This window comes from Pseudorasbora parva, chromosome 16, assembly GCF_024679245.1.
Source record: "Pseudorasbora parva isolate DD20220531a chromosome 16, ASM2467924v1, whole genome shotgun sequence".
NCBI lineage: Eukaryota > Metazoa > Chordata > Actinopteri > Cypriniformes > Gobionidae > Pseudorasbora > Pseudorasbora parva.
Genome location: NC_090187.1, coordinates 20,111,063 through 20,138,253, shown reverse-complemented (window position 1 = coordinate 20,138,253; position 27,191 = coordinate 20,111,063). Strand labels below are relative to the sequence as shown.

At 39.8% G+C, this 27,191-nt stretch overlaps 1 protein-coding gene across 4 annotated transcripts in view; it reads left to right on the top strand.

The window, feature by feature from the left end:
- The window catches only part of LOC137043632 (protein unc-13 homolog C), a 548,445-nt gene extending 523,593 nt beyond the window's left edge, over nucleotides 1–24,852 (top strand). For 3 of the 4 annotated variants that reach the window (XM_067419931.1, XM_067419930.1, XM_067419928.1), the window contains one exon: nucleotides 22,936–24,852. In XM_067419931.1, the coding sequence (XP_067276032.1) occupies nucleotides 22,936–23,218 (283 nt within the window). In that variant the 3' untranslated portion in view covers nucleotides 23,219–24,852. The remainder of the gene's footprint in view (nucleotides 1–22,935) is intronic. The other variant, XR_010898550.1, reaches the window with a different exon arrangement.
- Nucleotides 24,853–27,191: the final 2,339 nt, after the last annotated feature.

The following is a 27,191-nucleotide window of genomic DNA, read 5'->3' as shown; positions in this document are numbered from 1 at the left end:
GCTTTTAGTCAAATTTAACTTGTGGCCTGAAATTTGACCAAACTTTGACAGCAACGCAAGCACCGGAGGAATAGAATTGACCGGGTCAGAGACAAACAATAAAAGGTCGTCTGCATATAGGGACATTTTGTGTTCCACTCCTCCCCTGAAAACACCTGACATCGGACTATGTCTGAGAGCAATTGCTAATGGTTCGATAGCTAAAGCGAACAGCAGCGGGGAGAGTGGGCAACCTTGCCTTGTCCCTCTGCCAAGCGGAAAATAATTTGAATAATGATTATTTGTGCGCATGCAAGCTAGGGGAGAAGCGTACAGAAGCTTAATCCAACCTAAAAATTGATCACCAATTCCAAATCTCTTTTAAAGCATAAAACAGATATGTTTCCCACTCGACTCTGTCGAACGCCTTTTCAGCGTCCATTGAAATGACTAACTTTGAAATGACTAAAATGATTTTTTTATGGGGGGTAGAGTAAAGGATATTCAAGAGATGTCTGATATTATGGAAATAATGCCTATTTTTAATAAAACCAGTCTGGTCTGGTGAGATAATAGTTGGTAAGAGTGGTTCTAAACATCATGCTAATATCTTAGCTAGGAGTTTCACGTCTGCACACAGTAAAGAGATTGGATGATAATTGGTACACTGAAGAGGATCTTTGTCTTTTTTCAAAATTTGCGAAATAATGGGCTGGCGTAAAGTTTGGGGAAGAATACCGGACTCATATGACTCATTGAACATGTTCAGTGAAAGAGGGGACAATTTATCTGAGAACGTCTTATAAAATTCTGCGGGGAACCCATCTGGGCCTGGGCACTTTCCATTATGCAGCAGGCTCAAAGAGGTCTTGATTTCAGCTAAAGTAAGGGGCTCATTTAATTTTGAGGCCAGATCAGGGTCAATAATGGGAGTGTCGAGAGAGTTAAAAAAAACTTTCAAGGTGGGTTTCTTCAGTTGAATTTTCAGAAGTGTACAAAGAGGTGTAGAAATCCTTAAACTTCTCATTAATAGTTAAATGATTGACTGTGGGACCGGAGAGCCTGGCAATTTGAGTAATATGATTCTGCACAGAGGATTGACGTAATTGATGTGCGAGCAATTTACTTGGATTTACCAGATTCATAATAGTTGTAACGAGATTTGTGAAGAGCTTCAATCGCTTATTTGACGCAAGTAGATCATATTCAGCTTTTGTTGTAAGAATTTTATTAAACAAATCTGGACTGGGCGAAACTACGGCTCTGGATTTAAGCTCAGCCAGAGATCTAGATAAAGAGGATTTCATCTCAGCAGCCTTTTTCCTCTGATATGCTGTAAAGGATATAATTTCTCCTCTCAAAAAGGCTTTGCATGCTTCCCATAGAGTAACAGCAGAAGTGTCAGGGGCGACATTTGTGGAAATAAAAGGGTAAATCCGGTCATTAATAACTTTCACAAAATTTGTGTCGTTAAGTAATAAAGAATTTAAACGCCAAAAAGACCTGGGAGTTACCCCACCAGGAAGTGAGGGATCCACTGTAATTACGGCATGATCTGATATTACAATAGGGTTGTAGGTACAGTGGAACAAGTGGAAGTAATTTATTGTCAAAAAGAAAATAATCAATCCGAGAAAAGATTTGGTGAACGGGTGAAAAAAAAGAAAACTGTTTTGTACTAGGATTAAAAAAACGCCAGACATCAGAAACTGCATATTGTTCTATAAACAGCTCAATTATTTTTGAAGATTTAGATTGGGTTCTGAGTTTTAAAGAAGAGCAGTCTAAGGGAGGGTTCAGGCAGCAGTTAAAGTCTCCACCTAAAATGAGTTGGCTAGAATTTAGTTTGGGGAGGGAGAATAAAAGAATAAAACATTCTTAAAAAGCTCATCATTGTCCCAATTCGGTCCATATACATTCGCTAACACTAGACACACTCCATTAATATGACCTGTAGTAATAATAAAGCATCGGTTTGGGTCGGAAATGACCTTGGACATTGAAAATGGAACGGACCTATGTATAAGGATGGCCACACCCCGTGACTTACTAGAAAAAGAGGAGTGGTAAAGCTGGCCCACCCAATCCCTTTTGATCTTTAAGTGTTTAGGTTTAAGTGAGTTTCTTGAATAAAAGCTATTTTGGTGTTTAAATGCTTCAAATGGTTTAGAATTTTATTCCGTTTTACCGGTGAATTGAGCCCTTTAACATTCCAGCTCGCGAACCTAAGTGAACCACTAGGTGGTGTAGCAATGATCACAGAAGACATAAAATTCTATTGTGAGCGTGAATGCATTCTGATTTTACCCCCGCTAAAGACAAACATCCTTTCCTTGTAGCATGTAAGAAGTTGGACGTATAAGATTGCACCCTTTGAATAATAGGTGTAGGCAAGATGGGAAAATGAATAAAAGAAAGAAAATGAAAAAAAATGGGGAAAAAAGAAAGAAAGAAAAAGAAACAAAAGAAACAACCCACATAACAACCCCCCCCCCCCAAACCCATTAGATGTGGATACAAAAGCCCACATCACACAGCGCTTTTTAACCAGCAAACTTCCCAACTGCAAGCCCTCCCTACTTACTGTCGCACCACCTCCCCATTATATTTATACCAACACTGTTAAGATTCATGGACAGCTGTGTGAACAAATGGCTCAGACGAAGCTATCAACCCACAAACGTTTAGACATATTAAACAGAAAACTGGTAGAAGGAACATATACAACTATATACAAGGGTAACACAAGTTGCATACTTAGTGGAGTGTCAGCCAAAAAAAAATACAATATCAAAAGTTTTAAAAAAAATACAAAAATTAACTGACTTAAGTGAGTAGTATAGACGGTTTCAACGGTAACAAGATAAACAAACGCTACTGCGCATGCGCGCTTTTGTGGCCCAAACTTAACTTCCGGTAGACATCAATAACACCAGAGGATGCGTTATCTTTCTTATGCGTTAGCATCTTTAATTTTGATTGTGCACCATTATCTTAATGTATAGATTTTTTTTTGTTTCAGCATGTTTATTATAAATAATCTCCCATTTATGTCTTTAATATAGAGTGGGAAAACGCCCCACTTAAAGGGTAGGTCACCCAAAACCGAAAATCCTGTCATTCATTACTCACCGTCACGTTGATCCCAGAGTTTCCGCTAGAAAAAAATGGTGCCGGTCAAAGTGACCGGCAGAGGTTCCGTTTTCCGGACATTTTGATGATATGCCGGTCAAAAACTCCTGAAAGCAGTTTATGTAACTTTAAAAAAAATGACATAATCAGGCCGTATATGCAACATGTTTATTAGCCGAACTTTCAAATAGACGGAAAAAAAACATGAACGTCCGATTGGCGTCAATCAACCAATTTTTTTAACTCATAGGCGTAATTTGCGGGTGGGACAGGTGGGACATGTCCTTACCACTTTTTTAAAACATCTTGCTTCACGGATTAACCTAACTAATACAAACAATGCAATTCAATGCAGCAAACGCGGCTCATGCAGTCTTCACACAGACGAGCGCTTTAATCTAACGCTTAACGCCGTTGCAGAGACTTTCTGTTTGTTCCGGTCAGATCGCGAAACAAAACGCACAAAAACTGTTCCTGCTCTTGATGTACAATCACTGATGGTATTCGTTTTTGATGAGAGAAAAAATAGACCACGAGGGCAGATTAGAAACGAGAACTTCTGACAAGTTTAACAGACTATCTAGTCTAGACTATCTGGTCTAGACCAGTGATTAAGCAAAGTGTGCAAATCTATTTGCCTTTATTCACGTGAAAAATCTTTAGATGCAATAATTAAATGCAATTAATAAATTTAATTATAAACTCAGTATGTCTCATTTAGTTGGTAACATTTAAATTGGCCACAGTGTGAAATGACAAAATCATATTAGAATATAACAGTATACTGATAACTACAAGCAGGTAAGCACTACAAGATGTTTTTGAAATCATTAGAGAAAACGACAAAATTACTTATTCACAAAATTACGTGTGTGAATAAGTGCTACCTGTTTAAAATGTGCTTGCACCTGATCATATTCAGTAGAAGGTAAAAAAAAAAAAAAAAAGATCCCTTAAACTTTAACATCCCGCTCATGCCCATCGCCGTGATCATCTGTATCCAGCTGGTTGTTTACCGTGAGTTCTGAACATTGCACCATGTGCTTATTTAAATCTTTTCGTTTCTACACATATTAGGCTACATATTCCTCATGTCTGAGGCAAGCCTGCCGAGTTTCAGTTTGAGACGCGCTTCAGTTCATGATGAAAGCGATGGCTTCCGCGACCTAGTCTACTTATTTATTTTGTACAAAACGAAAGAAAGGCTTTTTACAAAACAAAACTTAATATTAAACTAAATATAACCACCAAAATCATTTCTGACCCACTCACATCTTTGCATTTATTGCCTATCATAATCAGATGAAATCTAAAAATAATATTATAATATTTAAACGAAGAAGAAAAAAAAAACATTGTTTAATGGCTACAACAAGTATAGTAAGCTACAGATTTATGTCATGTCTGAGCTGGATTTGAACGAACATCATTTTACCGGTGGGTTCACAGAAGCCTATATAAATGCGTGCACTCGCCTTTCAATTATGCAATGCGTCGGCATAACATGTTTCTTTGTTTCATAATATAAGATTAATGTTGGGAAACTTGTGTCATGTGCTCTCTGCCTGATTTTTAATATTTATATCATGTTAACCAAGAATAGTACGTCAAAATGTATTTCTACTGAGTAGTGCACCATACAAACAGACACAGACCGGAAGTTAACTTCGGGCCAGGCGCGTAACCGTAGCAACGCGCGTGCGTTCGATGAAACCGTCTATTATAGCTCTTTTAAATGACGGAACGTGTTGAAAAAAAAAAAAACACCATACAATAAAAAGTTAGTTTAGATGAAGAAAGAATAATAAATTAAATTTGTAAGTTAAAGTCATTAAGATAATGGAGTCATTGGAAACAGACCAAAGCTTCACGTGTAAATTACTGAGTAGCTAAACTCCGAACAAAGTCGTTGACTTCAGTAGCGGACAGTAACCACATTTTCTTACCGTTAGCGAGTGTAATGCGTAGTCTGGCTGGGAAAAGGAGAACGGGTTTGAGGCCGCGTTTGTAAAGCTCCGCCATGGCATCTTTGAATTCGCCACGCAACTTCAGAACATCAGGACTGTAGTCCTCGAAGATCCGAATCATGTGTCCTTGATACGTCAGCACGCCTTTTTTACGGGACTTACGGATAATCAAATCCTTCACCTGGTAACGATGGAACCGCAGGACCACCGGACGTGGTCTTTCCCCCGAAGCAGGCTTGAGAGCGGGGATTCGGGGAGCTCTATCCAGCTCGGGCGGATGGAGTCTGATGGCCGAAAACCTCAACAAGAAGTTGGGAGAAAAAGGTTGTTGGACGTGGACCTTCAATGGATTCAGGTAGGCCCACGATGCAAACATTCTGCCGTCGGCTGCGCCCCTCTAAGTCCGAAACTTTCGCCGGCAGCCACTCGTTGTCCTTTTGGAGCCCAGAGCAAGCAGCCTCTAGATTCTCGATAAGTTGGTCCATCTCCGTGAGCCCTGATTCAAGGGATCCGATACGCTGGTCGTGAGCTGTGACCGTAGAGTGAATGCTGTCTAACTTGGCATCCAGGCTCTCAAACGAAGCTTTAAAAACTGCGGCCAAAGAGGCTCTGAGCTCCTCGTGCAAGGCGCTAATTTCAGCTAGCGTAACGCTAGTGCCAGGTGACGAACTAGCTTCCCGATCTTTTTCCACTTGTTTACCCTTTCCCTTTGACATGCTGTGAGAGTTTATAGTACTAGAAACTATTAAAAAAAAAAAAAGCTGCCCAATGAGATATAAAACGTTGAGGTTAGAAAAGACGTAAATTAAAAGTTAAAGGGAGCTGGTCGTGCACATGTCTACTCTGCAGGCGACAAAACCGGAAGTCCCTCACTCATGGCTTTTAACGTGCAATTAATACGTTTTGTTTGGGGGTGATAGACGCTGGTGCGAATCGATTTAATGCCCAACAATTCGTAGAGTTTGCGGACATAAACGTCGGTGACATAAACGCCGCGCCCTGATCGGTGAGAATCTCTTTCGGATTTCCTGCCTGGGAGATTAACGTAAACAGTATGCTTGCTACACTTTTCGCAGAAATAGTGCGGAGTGAAACTGCCTCGGGATATCACATTGCATAGTCCACTAGGACTAATGCAAATCGATGTCCCCGTGCTGACCGCTCTTATGGCCCGATGAGGTCCATCCCAATTCGCTCGAAGGGGACCTGCATCAGTGGAAGGGGGCACAATGGTGCTTTTGGGGTGGCCGGTGGATTCACCAATTGACATTCACGACTCGACGCACACCATCTGCGTACAGTCTTGTGAATGCCCGGCCAGAAAAAACGGGCCATTAGACGGTTTAGTGTTGCCTTTTGTCCTAAATGCCCAGCCATTGGATTCACATGAGCCGCCTGAAAAAACATTTCCCGGTGGCTTTTCGGTACTAACAACTGGGTTGTATCTGCCGCTCTCGCGGTCCCTCGCCCTGCTGCTTGTCACACCACAAACACGTTTATGAGCATCTCATCCTGGGACTGCTCCAGGGGGAAGTCATCATGGTCTGAGAGAATGGGACGACTCCAGTCCAACTCTCTCTCTCTTCCTCTCTCCCCGCAGCGGCTTTTGTGCTGTCTCTCCACACCAATTACTGCAATCAGACACAGGTGTTATTCATTTGCACTTGACCTACTTACTGCCTGCTTTGCTCCGTTCCTTCTCTCCCGCTACAGACCTCGCAAAACCACACCCCCTCTGCCACAGTTTGATATACCACACCCCTATTACACACAGTATCCTAGTTCTGCTCAATCTCAGTGCAACCTTTGACACTGTGTGCCACTCCACGCTCCTGTCATAACTATCTGCGATAGGCTTCACTGGTGCTGCTCTTCAATGGTTGACCTCATATCTGTCAGATAGACAGCAGTTTGTTAGAATAGGTAAGGATCAATCCGGTACCGTTACTATCACTCATGGTTCTATGAGTCATGATTCATCAATCATAATACTATCTCATGGTTACTATCACCTCAAGGTTCTGTTCTTGGTCCTCCCTTATTTCTCATTTATGTGTTGCCACTAGGTCAGATAATTAGACGACATGTTCTTAACTTTCATAGTGATGTATACTCAAATTTATTTCACAGTTAAACCCAACACAGCTTGTCTACCCACTTTTGTTAACTCCTGCCTTCAGGAACTTAAAACCTGGATGACTGATAACTTCCCATATGAAAAAAAACCTATATGGTTCATATATAGCGACCATATATGTTCCTTACTTAAATCAGTCAGAATTATCTTATATGTTTAATGTAAGTCCCATATATGTCATACACAAAATCAGACTGTTTATGGCCCATTTCATACTAAAAAGCACACAGAAAACTTTTGGGTCATGTATGAATCCTGCAAAAATCTTATATGAGTTTTACATGTAAACAGTATGCAATGGTATATGGTATTAGTAAAAAATACATGATACTCATATACAAATCATACAAAGTTCTTATACGGAATCATATGCTAGTCATATTAAAGTCATATAGGATTTATTTATATTTTGTGTCATTCGTTTATATGCTTTTTATACAGATTTCATATTTTTTTAATTGGGAAATGGTGTGTTAGCTCTTCAAGTTTATATAATATACATATAAACTACATATAATAATCATACATGATTTCAGTCAATATTACAACATCTCTGCATATATTAACCATATATGATTTCAATCAATGACATACACAAATTTGTGATGGAAACACTTTTATTTCAACACAAAATGAAATAATCAAATTATACTCCACATGAATAATTTACAATTTCAACTTGATAGCAAACTGAACTTTGCTCAGGAAAAAAACAAAACCCAAAAAACAACAACAAAATACATTGAGCACAGTGTCATGGCAATCAATCAAAGATAATTAACGGATTAGTTCACCCCAAAATGAAAATTGACTGATCATTTACTCACCCCCATCTCATCCAAGATGTTCATGTCTTTATTTCTTCAGTGGAAAAGAAATTAAGTTTCTTGAAGAAAACATTCCAGGATTGTTCATCATATAATGCTTTTCAGTAACAACCAAAATGCTGAAGGTCCAAATCAACGCCGTTTCAAAGGGGTTCATAGCCTCTGCGTGATCCCAGATGAGGAATAGAGTCTTATCTAGCCAAACGATCAGTCATTTAAAAAAATGATTATACTTTTCAACCTTAATTGTTCAACTTGCTCAGCTCTGCGAGGTGCCAAGGATGACATAATCACGTGTAAATGGTCACATAGACGTAGGCAGAAGTCCCGCCCTCGTGTTTACAAAGCGCTCATGTGAAGACTAATAAACGCCCTTTAGCAAAAACACTCAATTTTCAACTTCCAAATCATCCAATATCATTGTTTTATCTTTTTTTTTTATTGGCTAGAGGGCATTTGTATTAGTCTTCACATGAGTGCTTTGTAAACACGAAGGTGGAACTGCATTGATTTGGACCTTCAGTATTTTGGTTGCAACTAAAAACCATTATATGATGAAAAATCCTGGAATATTTTGTTCAAAAAACTGAATTTCTTTTCGACTGAAGAAAGACATGAACATCTTGGATGACATGGGGGTGAGTAAATTATCAGGACATTTTAAAAAAATCTTTTAATAAAGGCCTTCTGAAGAGAAGCTATGCATTTTTTATTAGAAAAATATCCATATTTTTGACTTTAGACTAAAATATCTATCTTCAGGCAGTCAACCGTGCGTGTCTACTTGCGCCAAAAGAGTGACCTCTGACCTTAAGCATGATGTATTGATGAATGCGGTTATGCAGAGAATAGAGGAAAACAAAACACTGGTCACGAATTTGAATTTAAAGAGGATTCGATAAAAGAGAAGCGCTTGATTTTGTTGCCCAGAGAGACGTTGAAGCTTACGCTACTCCTACATCGCATCACTCAGGTCACTCTCTGGTCGCAAGTCGTCTGCCATGAGCTGGTTATTTTAGTCAATAAGGTTATAAATATGGATATCTATATCAGTATCTATATCAATTACTATATTAACTTATTTCACATAGTAATTATAGTAAACATATTAAAGCTTTATTTGTTGTGTTCTGAAAATAAATGAACGTCTTATGGGTTTGGAACGACATGAGGGTCATTTTAACAATATTTTTGGGTGAACTAAACGGTAAAAATGGACAAAGTTTAATAAATACTGTAATAATGTATTGCTCATTGTTAGTTCATGTTAGTTACTACATTACAATAAAGTCTCATTTGTTAACATTAGTTCAAGTCTTACAACTCACATTACATAAACTTCTTCAACACTTCCCATTCAGAACTGAACCAGTCCTCATGGGATGAACCAGTCTGTGGCTGAACCTGTTCTTCTTGCATGGTCTTCAAATGTTTTCATGAAGATCTTTCTGTGGAAGAAAAAGAAAATCTTCTTGACCACCCCATTTACATACAGGAATATTAGAAACACGTTTCATTATAATGTTTTTTTCAGTATAACAATATATTCTTATACAGTTACTTACTTTCTATTACAAAATTGTAATATTGTACATCATTTAGATTCATATATGTTGCAGTTACATGAATGCAAATGATAGAAGTTTATATTTTAGCTATATTTTAACTACATTAGAGCCATTTGCAAACTCAAGTTCACTTAAACATTAACTCTTTTAAAGTGAATTGGCACAAAATAGACTATTAATGATGACAAAAGGAACATACCGGTAAACAAATCACATTACATTTATTCTAACTTTTGCTTTTTGTCAGTGTCACACAGCTTTCACTGTCACACACAATCGTTGTATAACGTTATCTATGCAAACCATGAGCTTTAGGGTTTAACTTAGTTATCAAATGACAGTTAAACAAGTAGAATAGTTGTTTTTTACATTTGATCATTTAGCAGACGTTTTTATTCAAAGGGACTAACAAATGATGAGACCAATCATATAGTTTAATAACTTTAATACAAATATAAGCATTTTTCACTTGTTTTTGCACATTAAATACTTGTAATTTAATTTTTGCACGTGCGCGCAGCATAATTAGGCTTAACGTTACCTGTACGTTACCTAACACTAAGGCTGTGGCACCGACATGATAACAGAAACAAACAATTTACAAATCTTTTAGCAAATCTTGCCATTAAATAAGTTAACATTTCCATTGAGGACGACATGACAAACACAAATCTTACCTGGAGCTCGACACTTCGCGGCCCCGCTGGGAGGCAATCATATCACGGAGACAAATCAGACAATGAACCCGCGATTGATTTCCTCCTGGCCGCGGCGCGTTGACGCATGCACAGTTTGCGATGACAGAACTAAAGCTATTTTTGTTACAGAAATCTTCATCGTCTAAGCCTAACGCTTAGAGTGAGTGTTTAATTATTATTTTTTTAAATATTGCTGATATTGCTGTTAACAAATAGTTTGTATGGGTAGAACATTACAAAACAAATATATGGGAATATACTGCAATTAAATGCAAAATAGCCTATATTAAAGGAAATATAAAGGAATAAAGGAAACTAAAGCCTTTTTTAATATAGCTACTGCAATGTATGCATATTGACTATATTTATAAAATATGGCTATATTTTAACACATACAATATTTAGTAATTAAGATATAAATAGTATTACATGTAATATCCATTAAGTTGTATCCTTTATTGTGTTGTACTGTATATTGAATTTCCCATATTAATGTGAATGCATGTACACACATAACCACTTTTACAGAATGAGTTACAACAAATTTATACTTCCCATCTTGCTTTACTTCTGATTTAAAGGAGGTTAAATGTTAAAATCAATTGTTATTTCATGTGTTTTTGCTCAATTTAAAAAACTGTAAAACTGTTACTTTTATTAACAATAATGTCGGTGCACTTTTCAGCAGTTACAGCTCTTTGCTAAATATGTAGAAACATGCCAGTGTGCTTGACTTGTGTTATTGTTAACTGTGTGTGTGTATGTGTGTGTGTATATATATATATAACCCTTTGTAATTGTTAACATTTTCATAAGTAACTGTAATATAATAGCACTTTCTCAGTAACTGTAACGGACTACAGTTCCTTTTATTTTGTAATATATATAATATTTTGTTCAATATATTTTTGGGTATATCATCACATGCACATCAAATAAAATGACATACATTATGATATATAAGTAAATATATTGTCACATATTTTTCTAATTGAAAGCAGCAATTCCTCATGTATTATTAAATATTGTAATATATTTATCCTGTATATTTTTAATATGCAGTTAAATAATTTAATATATTTATCATTCACATATATAAGGAAATATTTTCTTTGTGTTAGGGTTACCCATTTTTATTGCTAATTAATTTACTAAAGTAAAATCTCACTGATTTGCAGGGGTTGTATTTAACACAATCCAGCATATATTTTTTTTACAGTGTAGGACATATATGATTGAAAATACATGCATATTGTACAATTTGTATATGTGGTTTTTGCAGCATATATGATCCTTATAGTTTTCTGTTGGAACATATAAGAATCACATATGTTTTTAGCAAGACTTTTCCATATGGGTTCTTACAGCTTAACAATGATAAAACTGAAATCCTGTTGATAGAAACAATAATTTGCCTAAATTTTGCCCTAAATTTGCCACAAGATTACATTTCCATTGATATTGATTGTGTCCAGATTATACCTTAAAAAACTGTGAAATCTGGGTGTACTGCTTGGCCCCACGTTATCTTTCGACTCACATATTAATCAGACAGTTAAATCATGCTTTTCCAATTGTGAAATATTGTTTCTATCCGCCGCTCCCTTAAAGGTCCACTGAAGTACCTTGAAACACACCGCATTATTCAGAATGTTGACGTAATTTCCCCTGAAACGACTACAGTTGTTAGCAGCCCTCCCATTTTATACACCAGCCAATAGCATTTCGCAACACAACGCCTTTCTGTTTGGTAAAGGTAAAGCCAGTTTCCTCTAACCGGTTATCTTTATAATCTCCTCTATATCGCCTTGAAATGCAGCATTGATTCTGAGCAGAATTCAAATGGGTCTGAAATGCTTGTTGTCTGTGCTGACTCCCGCATATTATCTGAGCTGACTTAATTTGCCTAAACGGAAAGCATATTTACACTGAATCATTTCCTATCGCATATATAGGTGCTGTGTGCCTTTCACCATGTAAAAATTAGTACATGTGTGAACAACTGACTGATTTTAGCCACAACTTCAGCAGCGTAGGGGGCAGGCTTTAGATTCTAGAGAGCGTTTGATTGGATAGAAGATTTGACAAGGAGGTGAAGTCTGCTATGATATCATCAAAATCTGTGATTCATTTTAACAGAAGTGAGAGACTGTAAGTAAAGCTAATATCTCCTTAATGTAAATTTTGTCATTGTTTTGGAACACATCAGCTTATTTATAACTTTAAGGCTAACATAGTCATACTAAAAGCTAAAAAACTTACCATTTTGATTTCAGTGGGCCATAAGTTTAGTAATGCCTTATATAGTGGCTTACCTATTAAAGGTATACATTGCCTCCAAATGGTGCAAAACTCTGCTGCTTGAGGCCTAACATTTAATAAAAAATCTGTACACATCACTCCCATCCTCAGCCAACTTCACTGGCTTCCTTTGGCCAGTCGTATCCAGTTTAAACTGTTTTCATGGTCCTGCACCTTGCTGAGTTAGTCCAACCATATATTCCTGCCCGGACCCTCAAATCCAGCAATGAAAACCTGCTTGTCGCACCCAAGTTTAAACAATCCACTGTGGGAGTAAGGGCTTTTAGTGTTATTGGCCCTAAACTGTGGCTGCCCCCGAATATATGCGTAATGCACTCTCCAGACTTTTAAGTCCCAACTTAAACTCATCTGTTCTCTTTGCTAAAAATTATCTTTATCTCACCTTTTTAGTCTTCAAGTGATCTCACACTACATGACTGTATTAATGTTCTCTTTTATTCTATAACTTCTTTTTGTCTATCTATAGTTATTTTTTGTACACCTGTTTGTATATTTGCTATAATGAACAGGCCGACTGTCTTTCTGATTGTAAATTGATTGTACTCTTGTACTCCAATGTGATGCGATCTTGAGTTCTTGAAAGGCGCTATAAATATAAACATTATTATTATTATTATTATTATTATTATTATTATTATTATTATTATTATTATTATTATTATTATTATTATGAGAGATTTGTCTCAATGCCCGAAATCAATGCAATATGAAATGTCTCATGCTCTGCCTATGTACTGGACACATCAACATAAACTGGTACATTTGTTCTTCTGAATGATGATGCTTTGTGGTACTGAAGAATGTTGCATCGTAATGCTCCATTTGCTTCAGTGTGCTCATGACCTGATTCATGCAGTGAATTTTGGCCTGCACTTCTGTAATTGAAGCGGGAATTGTCTTATGTGATGTGTCAGTTATGGTCCCATAGCAGCTTATCATAGCTCCGCCTATGTTCTACAGTAGCCATGCCCTAAACTCTCACTATAGGTAGAGCTGGAAAGGGATTGATGGATATGAGTGGACTGCTTTCAATGTTTTAAAGGTGTCCTAGAATGAGATAACAATATGTTAAATTGTTCTCTGATATCTACATAGAGGGTATGTGGCTTATTTAAGGGCAAAAATTGTCCAGATAAAGTTTTACAGGTCCATTTACAACCCTATAAATTGTAATGGGATGTAGGATGTAATGCTCTGTTTTTGCCTTATTTGGAAGAGTCATTAATATTAATGCTGAGCTCTGCTCTGATTGGCTTGTTTCAGCAGCTCACAGCACACAGCAGTTCAGTTGTTCAGCGAAGCAGCTCGTGAGACTGTCCTGACAGAACACAGGCCGACTGAATGACACTTTAAGCAGAACTTCTCAAATGAAGATTGCTAAAATGCAGCTACTTGAATCCGGTGTTTTCAGATCATCCGTGCACGGGAGAGAGCTTGCATGCATATGGTTGGCAGATTGCACATGTTTAGGTAAAACACCTGATATTATATGTTCTTTTTAACAGAAAAGGTCTGTTTGGGGGATTTACATTACTGAAATCTGGCAACCGCAAGCACGAACCTTTCTTTCCCCCCAAAAAAACCAAAACCAGTATACTATATATATTCAGTATACTTTAATAAGTGGATAAATCACTACTTAGTGCTTGCAGGTATATAGTTGTAATTGCCCCTTTCTTCAGTTTTAGACGCTGAGCAAAGCTTGCTTGAAATGGGCCGAGCAAACAAACGATTTTGAATTAAATTGTTGCGGTATCCGATTATAATAAACATCAACATAGATTGTTGACATTTTTTGTCTGTGGGAAGGGCATGAAAAGTCCTCACATCCACTGCACAGCCTGGAATTTGACATTTGTGTCCATGAGAGCTGCCGTTTTTGCTCTCCTTGAGTTTATCTACTGACCTCCTGATGATTCGGCTCCTACATTCATACAGTTACTGGGAAAGGGATGTTTGTTAATGGAAAGGAGTGAAGTCCCAATGATTTCTTAACCACAACCTATACTAGCAGGTCAACCTTAGTTTGCACGCTTAGATACGATTTTTCCCAGTTCAGCCAGAATGAAGAGTCATGTACTTGCGTTTGAATGCTCCTACGACCATGGGTTCCTCTTAGCACGGCGCGTTGCTCGGCTGATAGTCAGTTGTTGTGGTCAGAGGGACGAATAGTTGGTTTTGCGGGTTGAAAAGCCGGATCCTGGATGGTGTTAGCTGGTTGCTACGCGACGGGCATCTCTGTGGCGCCACTGCACGGACTCCAGGAAGTTTTCTACAGCAAGGTTCAGACGGAGTTTTGGAGTGTGATGATGAAGAGCTCTGGGTAGCTCTGAGGACGCTGCGTGCAGGCAGGAAAGGCTCGCACAATCAAAGCAAAAGTCACAGCAAAACCATGGCAGTCAGTAAAGCACGTAGCAAAATAAAAAGCAAAGATATCTTGTTGCCCGGGAGTTTTAAACAGGCCCCAAGGTCTCTCCTTGGGGGCGTCTCCGGCCAATGAGATGTTGTGGGCGGGTGTCCCCCCCACTTCTCCTGTTCATGCATATCATTAGTGTAATGTCTGACTTTTAACCACTTCAGCTCTGCACCCCCTCTTGGACCCACCGGTGGGTCCAAAATTGCATCATCATAATCTTTTTTAAAAATCTATAACTCGCGCACCACAAAACTAGACATATATGGTATCATTTGAAAGATTAGAACCTCAGCTTTCTTAATAACCCAATAACTTCTGCATTTATATTACATAGAAGAAAATAATAAGGTCTGAATTCGACCCCCCCGCAACGACCACCCCTTGAGAAAATCATGCAAATAATATAAAATTTCATATTTTTATCACACAAACACACCTAAAATACACAAGTCATATATCAAATGAAAGCTATCGGCCTCAAGAATATCGCTGAGCAGTTAATTTCACCGATCCAATAATTTACAGTAAATTTATTATCAAAAGAATCGCAAAGATGGAAATGACTCCTTTGAACAAGCAAACATATGAGTCATATTCCTGTTCGGATCACAAACTTGTTGTAAAGCTACTAGCCTCAACCCTATATCAGCTTGTTCCTTAGGTTGTTTGCTTCAAAATGAGACTATTCTTACATGTCTGTGAGCAAGTATGGCCAAATGACACTGTAAAATGTCACCAATGTCCAGATCAAAACATGTGATGCAGACAAATACTCTTATTATTGCTAGTTTTGATTGTCAGTGTTAGCCACGATTTTTGATGATGTCATCACATATTGCATCATGCTACAGAAAAGCTGAGAGTCTCAGCTCTTTATAGACATGTGGATCATGATTCTAGACCAATCAGAGCCCAAGATCTCCTTTTACAAAGTTGAAGAGGCGGAGCCTCTCTTTCGATTTCCTAGTGGCCAGTTGATGTCAATGGAGATGAGTAGTTGTTAGACACTTTGGACAGATAAATCTCAATAACTTTTATTTGCAAGGAGATATCAAGAAAATTCTTTTTTCCCCTGTTTAGTGCCAAATTATAGAATCAACAGAAACTTCCAAAAAGCTTGGATCCCAAAATGATTAAAAAAAAATAAAGATTTTTAAAATTAATTAATTAAAAATAAATCAAAATATTTATTTTATATCTATGTTTATCATAAGATTGTGAATAGATACAATATAATATATGCAAGATTCCACCACTGTGTTAAAATTTAGAGTATTTTCTGTAAAATGAGACCATTTTTATCAATTTACTCCAATGTATGTGCGTAGGGCGCTCTTTTAAATTCAGATATTCCAAATTCTCAAAAAAATGCAAAATGTGCTGCAGAGCTGAAGTGGTTAAGGACCCAAATTTTCTATTGTGATCACAGTACATTTTACACAAATTTACCTTGCATCAAAATGACAAGAATCATTTATCCATCACATAGACATCAACCAGCTTGCTATTCCCTATAGGAGTAGGAGATAGTAAAGATTCATATGTAAAACATGTCTCGTGTACAGAGAAACTTTACAAGATGCATGAAAATTTACATAATACCTTAGTATATGTTTAAGTCGCTGATAGGTGGAATAATTCATGTTATTGAATCTATGGTTTAAGTCTACTCCTCATGTCTGCATTGTTCTAAGGTCTTTGTGTGATGATCAAAGAGCCTTTGGAATGCACAGGTGGAGAAAGGAGGGGGAACGACAAGGTGTCTGTCTAATGTCAGGCTTGACTTCGAGCCTTTGAAAAGCTCTTAGCGACTCTTGTCCCGATAGCGATTTAAATTTATGCCTGTCGGTAATAAATGCGTCCCTTCTTCGTGAGGTTCTACCCGCTTGTTACGCTTGTAGAACAAAGAGGAAACAGGTCATGTGACTCATCTTGTCCTTGTGCTGGTTTTGAGACAATGCAGGCAAAGGGGGAGATATGTTTTCTTTGGGCCAGTTGGGGTATCCTTGATTAGTTTAATGATCGGTTCAGGTTTGTGTCGACTCACTGCTGGAATACATACATATTCCTACACACACCACACACACATGGTATGGTAAATATAAATTTAAATACTAAAATGCATTGCCATTTTGCATTGCAAATTGAATTTTGCTACACATAAGCTTCCATTTACACATGGGTGATGACGGCGAAAATGACTGGTCATATTCTCACATAAGACATCACTCACATGTATGTATCCCTGAGAAGCCAGCACATGTATCCATTGACAGAAACATACATAAAGCATTATTTTCAAGTTACAACCCATATTTAAGATGCGTCATCATCAAATGTGAGATGAACAAGTGCGTGCCGACACCTTTTACACCCCTGCTCACATCAGACGGCTCACATCAGACGGCACCGCGGCTGGGAAACACTGCTCCCAACCCAAATCCCAGCTCCCAACCCAACTTTGAGACTAGATTAACAGCTTATTTTTACCACTAATATATATATATATATATATATATATATATATATATATATATATATATATATATATATATATATATATATATATATATATATTACAGTTACTTTATTTTTTAAGTAACTGTAATATTAGTTAATGCACTGTGAATTAATGCATCAAAAATGATATGCTAATAATTGAGACCTTATTGTTAATCATTACCAAAATGCTGTATAAGTGTGGTTAACTGTTAGTTCATTTTAACTAATGAAGTTAACTAATGTTAACAAAAAAATAAACAGTCATTGTGAGCCCTTGTGATGGTTTACACATAACCAGTTTACAATATAATGGTTTACACACAAACAAGACATTAAATCGAAATAAATATTAACACAAATATTTACACAAATATTAACACATTTTTAAAACATTTTTGTTTTAATATTTATTTTGATTTAATGTCTTGTTTCTGTGTAAACCATTGGCTCACTATGACTTCCATTGGAAATGCATTATGAGCAGGGCAGCAAGGTGGCCCTATTACAATGAGAAGAAATAATGGTCAAATAATTGCAAATATTTATATGAAGGCCAAGTATGGTAACCCATACTCTGAATTTGTCCTCTGCATCCAAGTTAGTGCACACAGTAGTGTAGTGAATTGTGAACAGATACACTGCAAACCACGCAGTGACACACACATCGAGAGCAGTTAGCAGCCATTTAGCTTTGGTGCATGGGGAGCAGTTGGGGGTTAGGTGCCTTGCTCATCGTAATTTAACTGGATCCTCAAACTGTCGGTCAAACCTTATAATTCCACCTCACCTCTATCTTGAATGAAGTGCTGCACACATTTTAGAGAGGTGGTTCTCAAATCTGTTTGGTCACGCCCCCCTTAAACCTTTAAAAAAATCTGCCACTCTTTCAACATTAGACAATGTTGAAAATTAAAAGATTTTTTAATTGGAATTGTACAATGAAAAACACATGCAACTCTCTCACCTTCACCGTATTTCTATACCTTATGTGAACAGCGCAATGTGCCAGAAGGCAATAAAACCCATTAAAATCAGTGATTCTGTTTACACTGATTGACATAACCCTGCGTCTTTTTCAAGATGTCATTCAAACCGTGTGTTTCTGGGTGCGGTCGATTTCTGTCCCCGCATGATTGCTGTCTCACATGTTTGGGCGTTCACTCATTTGTGGATGAGTCATGTACATGAGTCAGGAACATGACCATCGCAGTGCTACGGTCCAGACTCCACTACCTCAAAAGAAGTGGAGCGCCATTGCGCATCCCCCGATCTAGCAGTCCTCCTGCTGCAAAGCAGAGGGCTGCTACTTTGGCTGATGACCTTGGTGGGGACCTGAGGGTGACTGAGAGGGCACCACCGATGGGTCAAATGGCTTCTCTGGAACCCCCCCACCCGCTGTGCCGATGGAGCTTCTGGGGTTTCAGTCATCACTTTTGGGGCTACAGCAGAGGATATGATGTCGGTTGCAGCATCGGGGGACGAGCTGCGCTGCGCTGCCCCCTTCGGGTGTGACAGCATTGCCCGAGTCCGACTTTCCTGGGCCGCCGCAAATGTCGGGCTCAAGTGGAACCCTCCACCGTGTTCCAAACCCTCGCGGTTGGATGATTGGTTTCTCGGGACGGCCCGTGTTGCTCAGCGCCCCTCCTTTCTTCCCGGAAGTGCATCAGGAGATCACAAAGTCGTGGGCGTCGCCCTACAGCGATCGACTGACTCCTCTGTCCTTACTACCCTTGACGATGGTGCGGCAAATGGTTACATGGGACTATCCCCCAGTCGAGTGGTCAGTGGCGATGCAGCTGTGTCCCCAGACCACTGCGGAATGGCTGGGTGCCCCACGTCTCCCCTCCCAGGCGCGTAAGTTCTCGTCCGGTCTAACGGGCAAGGCTTACACAGCCTGTGGAGAAGACGCATCATCTTTGCATGCCCTGGTGCTCCTGCAGGTCTACCAGGCCAAAGCGCTCATGGAATTGCACGAGGGTAGTTCCGACCAGGGTGTTAAGCAGGAACTGCGTGCGGCGATGGACCTCGCCCTCCGGGCGACAAAAGTCACTGCATGCTCCCTGGGTCGAGCGATGTCCACCTTGGAGGTCCAGGAACACCCCCTGTGGATGAACCTGACAGACATGCATGATTCCAATAAGGTCCGGTTTCTGTCCCTGTCTGTGGGCCCTCTCACCCACAATCTGCCTAAACCTGGAATACTCAGACAACACTCCGGGCCTCCCGAGTCGGGTCTGAGTGCTCCACCTCCCTGCCTCCGGGCAGTGGACAACAGACTGGGCTTTGAGGATGCCTCCAAGCCTTCTCACCCACACTCTGCCCAAACCAGGAGTGCTCATGCAACACTCTGGGCCGCCCGAGTCGGGCCAGGGCACTCCACCTCGCTGCCCTACCCCAGGTACGTCTGAGGTGCCGTTGGTCCCACTTGTTCGGGACCTGTTGGGCCTTCGGGTCAACCGAGAGAAGAGCAAACTCTGTCATACACAGAGGATCTCTTACCTCTGTATGGAGCTGGATTCGGTCAGCCAGATTGCGCGCCTCACAGAGGAGCGAGTCCAGTCAGTGTTGAACTTCTTGCAAAATTCTTGTTGAAATTCAAGGCAGGACAGCAGTCCCACTGAAATTTTTTCAGAGGCTCCTGGGGCATATGGGTAATGCCGCTGGGTCCCGAGGTGGGCATTGCAGAGCAGTCCGTACCAGGTCCCAGTGACTCCATTGCCACCAAACTTTCAGCCCATGGTCCAACACTTCGTTTCTTTGGGCTGGGGTGCACTTAGAACAAGTGTCCAGGCATGCTGTGCTTTTCACGGATACCTCTGCCACGGACTGGGGGGGGGCACATACAATGGGCATGTAGTTTCAGGTCAGGTCAAGTTTCAGTTGGGACCTCAATTGCATTTGCATATCAATTGCCTCGAGTTGCTAGCTCACTTGCCACTGTGCCGCCTCAAGGGGCTGCTACGTGGGAAGCATGTACTGGGCCTTGCGGACAGCACTGCAGCCGTTGTGTACATCAACCATCAGGGGGTCTACGCTGCCGTCGCATGTTCCAACTTGCCCGCCACCTCTTCCTTTTAAGTCAGAAGCAGCTGAGGTCACTTCGGGCCATTCACATCCCAGGTGCGCTCAACCAGACAGCCGACGAGCTCTCACAGCAGCCGACACCTCTGGAAGAGTGGCGACTCCATCCCCAGACGGTCCAGCTGATATGGGACCTCTTCGTAGCTCCACAGGTGGACCTGTTTGCCTCTCCGGACTTGACCCATTGCCAGTGGTACTATTCCCTGACCGGGGGCACCCTCGGCACGGATGCACTGTCGCACAGCAGGCCCCGGGACCTACACAACTATGCGTTTCCCCCAGTCTGCACTGCGCTGCCTCTCACTGTCTTGCAAGATGGACCTGTCATTCAAGAGAATGGATGAGACCCTGTGCAAAGTCAGGGAGGACGAGGAGCAGGTCTTGTTAGTTGCATCCAATTGGCCCAACCGGAACTGGTTCCCAGAACTAATTCTCCTCACGACGGCCCTCCTTGGCCTATCCCCCTGAGGAAGGAACTTCTTTCTCAGGGACGGGGCACTCTATGACACATGCGTCCAGACCTCTGGAAACTCCATGTCTGGTCCCTGGACAGGACGCGGAGGTTCTAGTTGCGCTACCACAGGCAGTGGTACCACCATCTCTTCTGCTAGAGCCCCCTCTACGAGGCGCCTCTACACTTTGAAGTGGAACCTATTCGTTGAATTGTGCTCTTCCCACCAGGAAGACCCCCGAAGGTGTTCGGTTAGTGTCGTGCTTTCTTTCCGCCAAGATAGGTCTTCACGAAGGCTCCACCCTCAAAGTGTACGTTGCAGCAATACCGGCGTATCATGACGCAGTTGAAGGTAAGTCCTTAGTGAAGCACAACCTAATCGTCAGATTCCTCATAGGTGCGAGGAGGCTGAATCCGCCTTGTCCAAACTCGATACCCTCTTGGGACTTGACTCTAGCGCTCAGAGCACTTCAGAGCCCTCCCTTTGAGCCTTTGCAATCGGTAGAGCTTAAAATCCTGTCAATGAAGACAGTGCTCTTGACGGCATTGGCCTCCATCAAGAGGGTAGGGGACCTGCATGCACTTTCGGTGCCTAGAATTCGGGCCGGCCAACTTCCCGCATTCTTGCCCACAGTGGCCAGTAGCACTAAGTGCCCGTTCTAAGTGTCGGCTTGCAATGCCACTCCCGCCCTCTGGGCCTGATACGTGCATCTATTGTCTCCAGTTGTGTTCCCCGGAAACAGCTAACCCTGTCGAGCTCCTCTGCTACCCCTTTGGTGTCGGACGTTGCGGCCGTGTGAACGTGATAGCGGTTCTCTCACGGCAACCCTATATGTGTATTCTTCCACGGTACCAGTTACCCTACTCAGCTACCCTACCCGTGTTTTCCCCTTGACAGAGCCCACTCTGTCATCTCGGGGCGTGTTCTTTCCCCCCTGGAACCAGGCTAGAACCCCAGAGATTGCCATACCCATACTACCCTGCTATGTGTATTCCTCCACTAATCCTTCCCTGAAGGATATGGCACCATAGCATACCATCTCCCAAGGCCGGCACACTTCCCAGCATTATCCGATAGTCACTCTGAGTGGGTCTTGCAGAAACAGCAGTGACTGACCTCCCTACTTGGAGCCCTGACTTCCATATCATCTAAGACGGTCCAGAGCGCTCAAGCAGGACGCTGGAAGGGCCAGCCTCCTGGCGGTTTGGTAGGGTTCCCAATTCGCCGGTGAGTTCCGACGTATGTCGAACGTGACCAATTGAAAGGGAATGTCTCGGTTACGTATGTAACCCTCATTCCCTGAAGGAGGGAACGGAGACATACGTCCCGTCACCAGGTGCTGTGCTGTGCTGTGCTGTGCTGTGCTGTACTAGGAGGCCAAGTCACTAGTTCGGCTCCTCAGCAGAAAAAAGCAATGATAGCTGAAAATGCGTACAGATAACACGCCACTTGGCTTTAGAAAGTGCTGTGTATGGTTACGCAAAGTCATGATCTCATGTTGGTTTGTTTGAATAAGTACAGCATTTTTTTTACTCAACATGAGAAACACCACATACTGTATATAAAGGATAAGGAGGAGTCTTAGTTTACCATTTGTTGTTGAGTCAAAGCCAATAGCCTGTCCGTAGCACTTCATCTTAAATTGATGGGAAAAAAATGTGCCCATGTCATTCCTATGTGAAGGAATCCAGCCCTGATTATGTTTACACTTGTTTGTTTTTACAATCAAGGGACAAGATAGATTGTAATCGATAGTATATAGTTTACACCCAGAACGTGTTTAATGTAATTGTTGTGTAATGTAATACATTGTTGTGTATTAATATAAATTATTTTTGTACCTTCTCCATCCAGCGTGCTGAGTAACGAACATGGCCCAGAGGCTTACGAGCTTCACATCTCAGTGAAGGACTACTGCTTCGCCCGAGAGGACCGAATCATCGGCTTGACAGTCCTGCAGCTCAGAGAACTGGCTGAAAAGGGCAGCCTAAACGCCTGCTATCCGCTCGTCAGGAGCGTAACAATGGATGAAACCGGTCTGACCATCATGAGAATACTCTCGCAAAGGACCAACGACGAAGTGGCCAAAGAGTTTGTACGTCTCAAATCAGACACACGGTCAGCTGAGGAAGTATAATAAAGAACCAATGGGAAGAAAAAAAAGAGCGAGAGGGATATCGCAAAGCAAGACAGTTGTGTTTGTTTTTGTGCATGTGTGTAAAACATCTGTTGGAATGTTCATTTTAAACTACAAGTACGTACAAAAGTGTTTACCTACCGTATGCTCTCTATCAAATATTATATTCTACAAAGTTATGTTCAAGAGACATTGAATACAGTTTTGTATGACGATTAGTCTTTTTGAGCAGATAATGTATTTGTTCAGATAAAGTGCCAAACCTAATGAGTAAAAAAAAACAAAAAAAAAAAAACAATTGCATATGAATTATTGGTGAAGTTGGTATCTTTCTAAATTTGCTTGATTCTTTTGTCCGGTGTATGTCATCCACTCTTATGTGTGTAGCGTTTTTGTTCGTCTTTTCATTCTCACAACATTTTTTTGTTAAAGTAGTCCTTGGGCATAAGGAGAAGGATCCCAGGCAAAAGATCCTAAACGGGACATTAGCACCTCATTATCACAGGGTCTATGATCCATAGAACCTCAGCACTTATTTTGTTAGGTTTTTGTTAGGTAGCACTCAGTTTGTTAGGTTTTTTGCATTTTTGGTAACACACCCTTTCCTCACACAGCACTGGTGGTGCATGTCTCGTTTTCTTGGTGACGTCTTTAACATGTGTTCACAGTGACTGTAGGTGTCAGCTCGGACCCTCTCCAACATTTTGTATTTTGAGCTGACTTTCAAAAGAGACCATTTTTTTAAATGGCGATGACTGCTACAATCTCTTCATATGTGTTTGTAATTTTATAGTCGTTGACAACAATGAAAACCACCTTGAGTGCTGCCGGTCCAGGCAGAAGGGGGTGGGATGTTATGTTGGTTTGTTTCGTATGGTTTAGTTCCTTTACGTGTCCTGTTTTTTTTTTGTGTTTTTTTTTTTGTTTTTTTTACCATAGGCTTTCAGCCTTTCTGAATTATCACTGTGAACATGGGCTCTGAAAGGCAAGCTTACATCACATTTGTTGACTGTTTGATATCATCTTTTTATTTTTTTAAACAACTTTGATTCTTAAAAAAAAAAAGAAAAACTGCCAAAGTTACATGAAAATATTCATACAAAAGCAATCCATGATCTGTATGAAAATCAGTATATACCTATGTACACGTGCTACAAACTGTACATGAATCATGTTTCCAGTATTGCTGAATTATATCTGATTGTGTTTATGGGCCGGGTTCTGAGTTTTTCAGGATGATTTCTGTGAAGTTGTTTTATCTGGTATGAACGTGGTAAAAGTGGCTTTACAAGAAGAGTTATATCAATTGCTGTCATCTCATTTATATTTGTTTACAGAGGAAAAAATTTAACATTTGGTATTTATGCAACATTCCTATGTATTGCACTGATGGCAAATTGTATGTCATGTAAATATATTTAGTGAGAAATTGTATTTAAGGTCTCATTGTTTTACATTTTTAAGGAAAGCAGCTTTTTCAACTCATTTATGGTTTATCATTGAACATTCAGAGTTAACATGAAGTTATGGAGTGAATTTGACAAAAACTTGCTAGGTCATCCCTGTTGAAATGTGGATTTAAAGGTACATTATGTAACTTTTTTATGTTCAGAATTATAAACATTTCAATATGAGTCAATACATTATAAGTAATTCTTCCAAAAGGTGTTTTGTCTTGCCCTAATTTACTATGGTAAGCTAGTCTCAGCCTCAGGCGTCACCCCACGGACCGTTGGTCTGATGCATATGGCACACAAAATTGGAAACACTACAGCTTTAAAGTCGTCATCTGATTGGTTGAATTCTATAGGAATTTTCCTGGATATGTGTGTCTGTCTGGAAACAAAGACACTGTGTTGTGTTTACATGCACGTTCTTAAGCCGATTATGCCTAATAAGTCGACAATGAACATGGTCATGTAAACGCAGTAACCCGTTTTCTTTTATCGGAGTAAGGTCATAAACGGCGTAAGCATAAACCGGTAGAACAGGTAGTTTTTTGCCTCTTACCTCGATTTTTGCGCTGCATGTAAACGCATTAACCTGCTTTCTGTCATCTTATTGAAGTGCGTATGCGCGATAGGTGACAAAAACGCAAACTTAGAGCAGATTTAAATGCATCCAGACAGAGCGAGCTAGCGTTTTACATGAAATAAGGACATATATCACAAACGCAGACTCTTTTAAGACCCAGAAAATTGTAAAGATGTGTTCTCTTCTCATGCAGTAGAAGTAGAAGAGGTGCATCTGTAACTTCATGAGCCATAAATCTCCCGCTGATACGGTACACGCTTTATTTAAAATCACAACTGACGTAACATTTGAAAGAGTCATTATTATAATAACGGACATTATTATTTTTGACGTCACTACATGGAAATAACCCGGTTTATTAATAAAGTCATGTAAACGCGGTTTACTTGCATTGTCAGTTTACTGGTTCGCATGTAAACAGGAAAAACTGATTATTCCAATAAGTAGATTTTTTGAGTTATCAGCTTACTGGTGTGGATGTGAACGCACCCAGTGACAATGAGTGTTTTTCACAATCAACTAAATTGGATTTTCAAAAGTAAGTGAAGTAAGTAAAGTCTGTGGCAAAGATGTGTGGTCTGTCAAAGCTAAATGACTAAGTCAGACAGCCTCTGGGTTTTCTCAGGGACACAAGATGTCGCCTCTGGGCTGTCTGAAAACTGTGATGGAGTCAAGTGGGACTAATGGTACGCCTATTGTAAGTGTTAATATTTTAGATCTGTCAGGATAATTTTTACAGGAAAATGCTTCACTCTCCCGTGTGTCTCATCATATCTGTAAATAGAGAAATGTTGCTCTGGCTGTGGCTCTGGCACACTCATAGTGTGGGAGCACCCTGCAGTCCAAATTATCATTACTCATTAAACTTACAGTGCATCCGGAAAGTATGCACACACATTTTGTTATTAATAGAACAAAATGTGTGTGAATACTTTCCGGATGCACTGTAACCTTATTCCAAAATGGATTAAATTCATAATATTTTTTTCCTACATTCTACAAATGCATCCCCTATGTGAAAGAAGTTTCTTTGAAATCTTTGCACATTTATTAAATATAAAAACTAGCATAAATAATATATGTTGCAGCAATAGCAATATATATATCAGGTATTACAGGCCATACATAATTAAAATATCATCAAAAAGTTTATTTATTTTACTAATTCCATTCAAAAAGTGAAACTTGTATATCATATTCATTAATATGTAACAAAAACGACTATGTGAGTTTAATGTCTCGGGGAATAATTAACTCAAAAGGGATTTAATATTCAATATTCATGAATTTATGAATATAATTTGCTAGTCGTTCATTACGTATTAAAATTTTCCGATAGGGAAAAATGTTTAATTAAATACAAGTAACCCTTTACGGAATTGCTTGAAATTATCTTACTAAGTTTGTCCTGCAAATTAGTTATAGACTTTCAAATCAATTCTCAATAAGGGATTACTGCTTTACGAGCGTATAAGAAACATTAACTTTACTGATCAGGACAAAATCAATATTTCAAATGGTCGTACAAGTTACTTTACTAGAATAGTAGCATAAGCAGTTAGGTAACGTTTAGGATCGTAAGTTTCATTGACTTCGTGTATGTGGAAGAATAACAGATTCAATTCATTAAATGTCTTTTGGAAGTTTAATAAACACAGACTAAAAATAACGCTACAATTCACACAGAAAGTACACACTAAATATGCATCAAGAGAGTAGAAATATAGATAGTAAACGAAAGAATATGGTACATAAACGAATATAATGAATATACTAAAATTAGAGAGATAAAGAGGGAGAGAGAGAGAGAGAGAGAGAGAGAGAGAGAGAGAGAGAGAGAGAGAGAGAGAGAGAGGCAGCTTCACTTCAGTTACACAGAGATCTCACGGAGTTAACTTGTCCCAACGGGAAAATAACACGACCCTCTTAACAGCAGTTT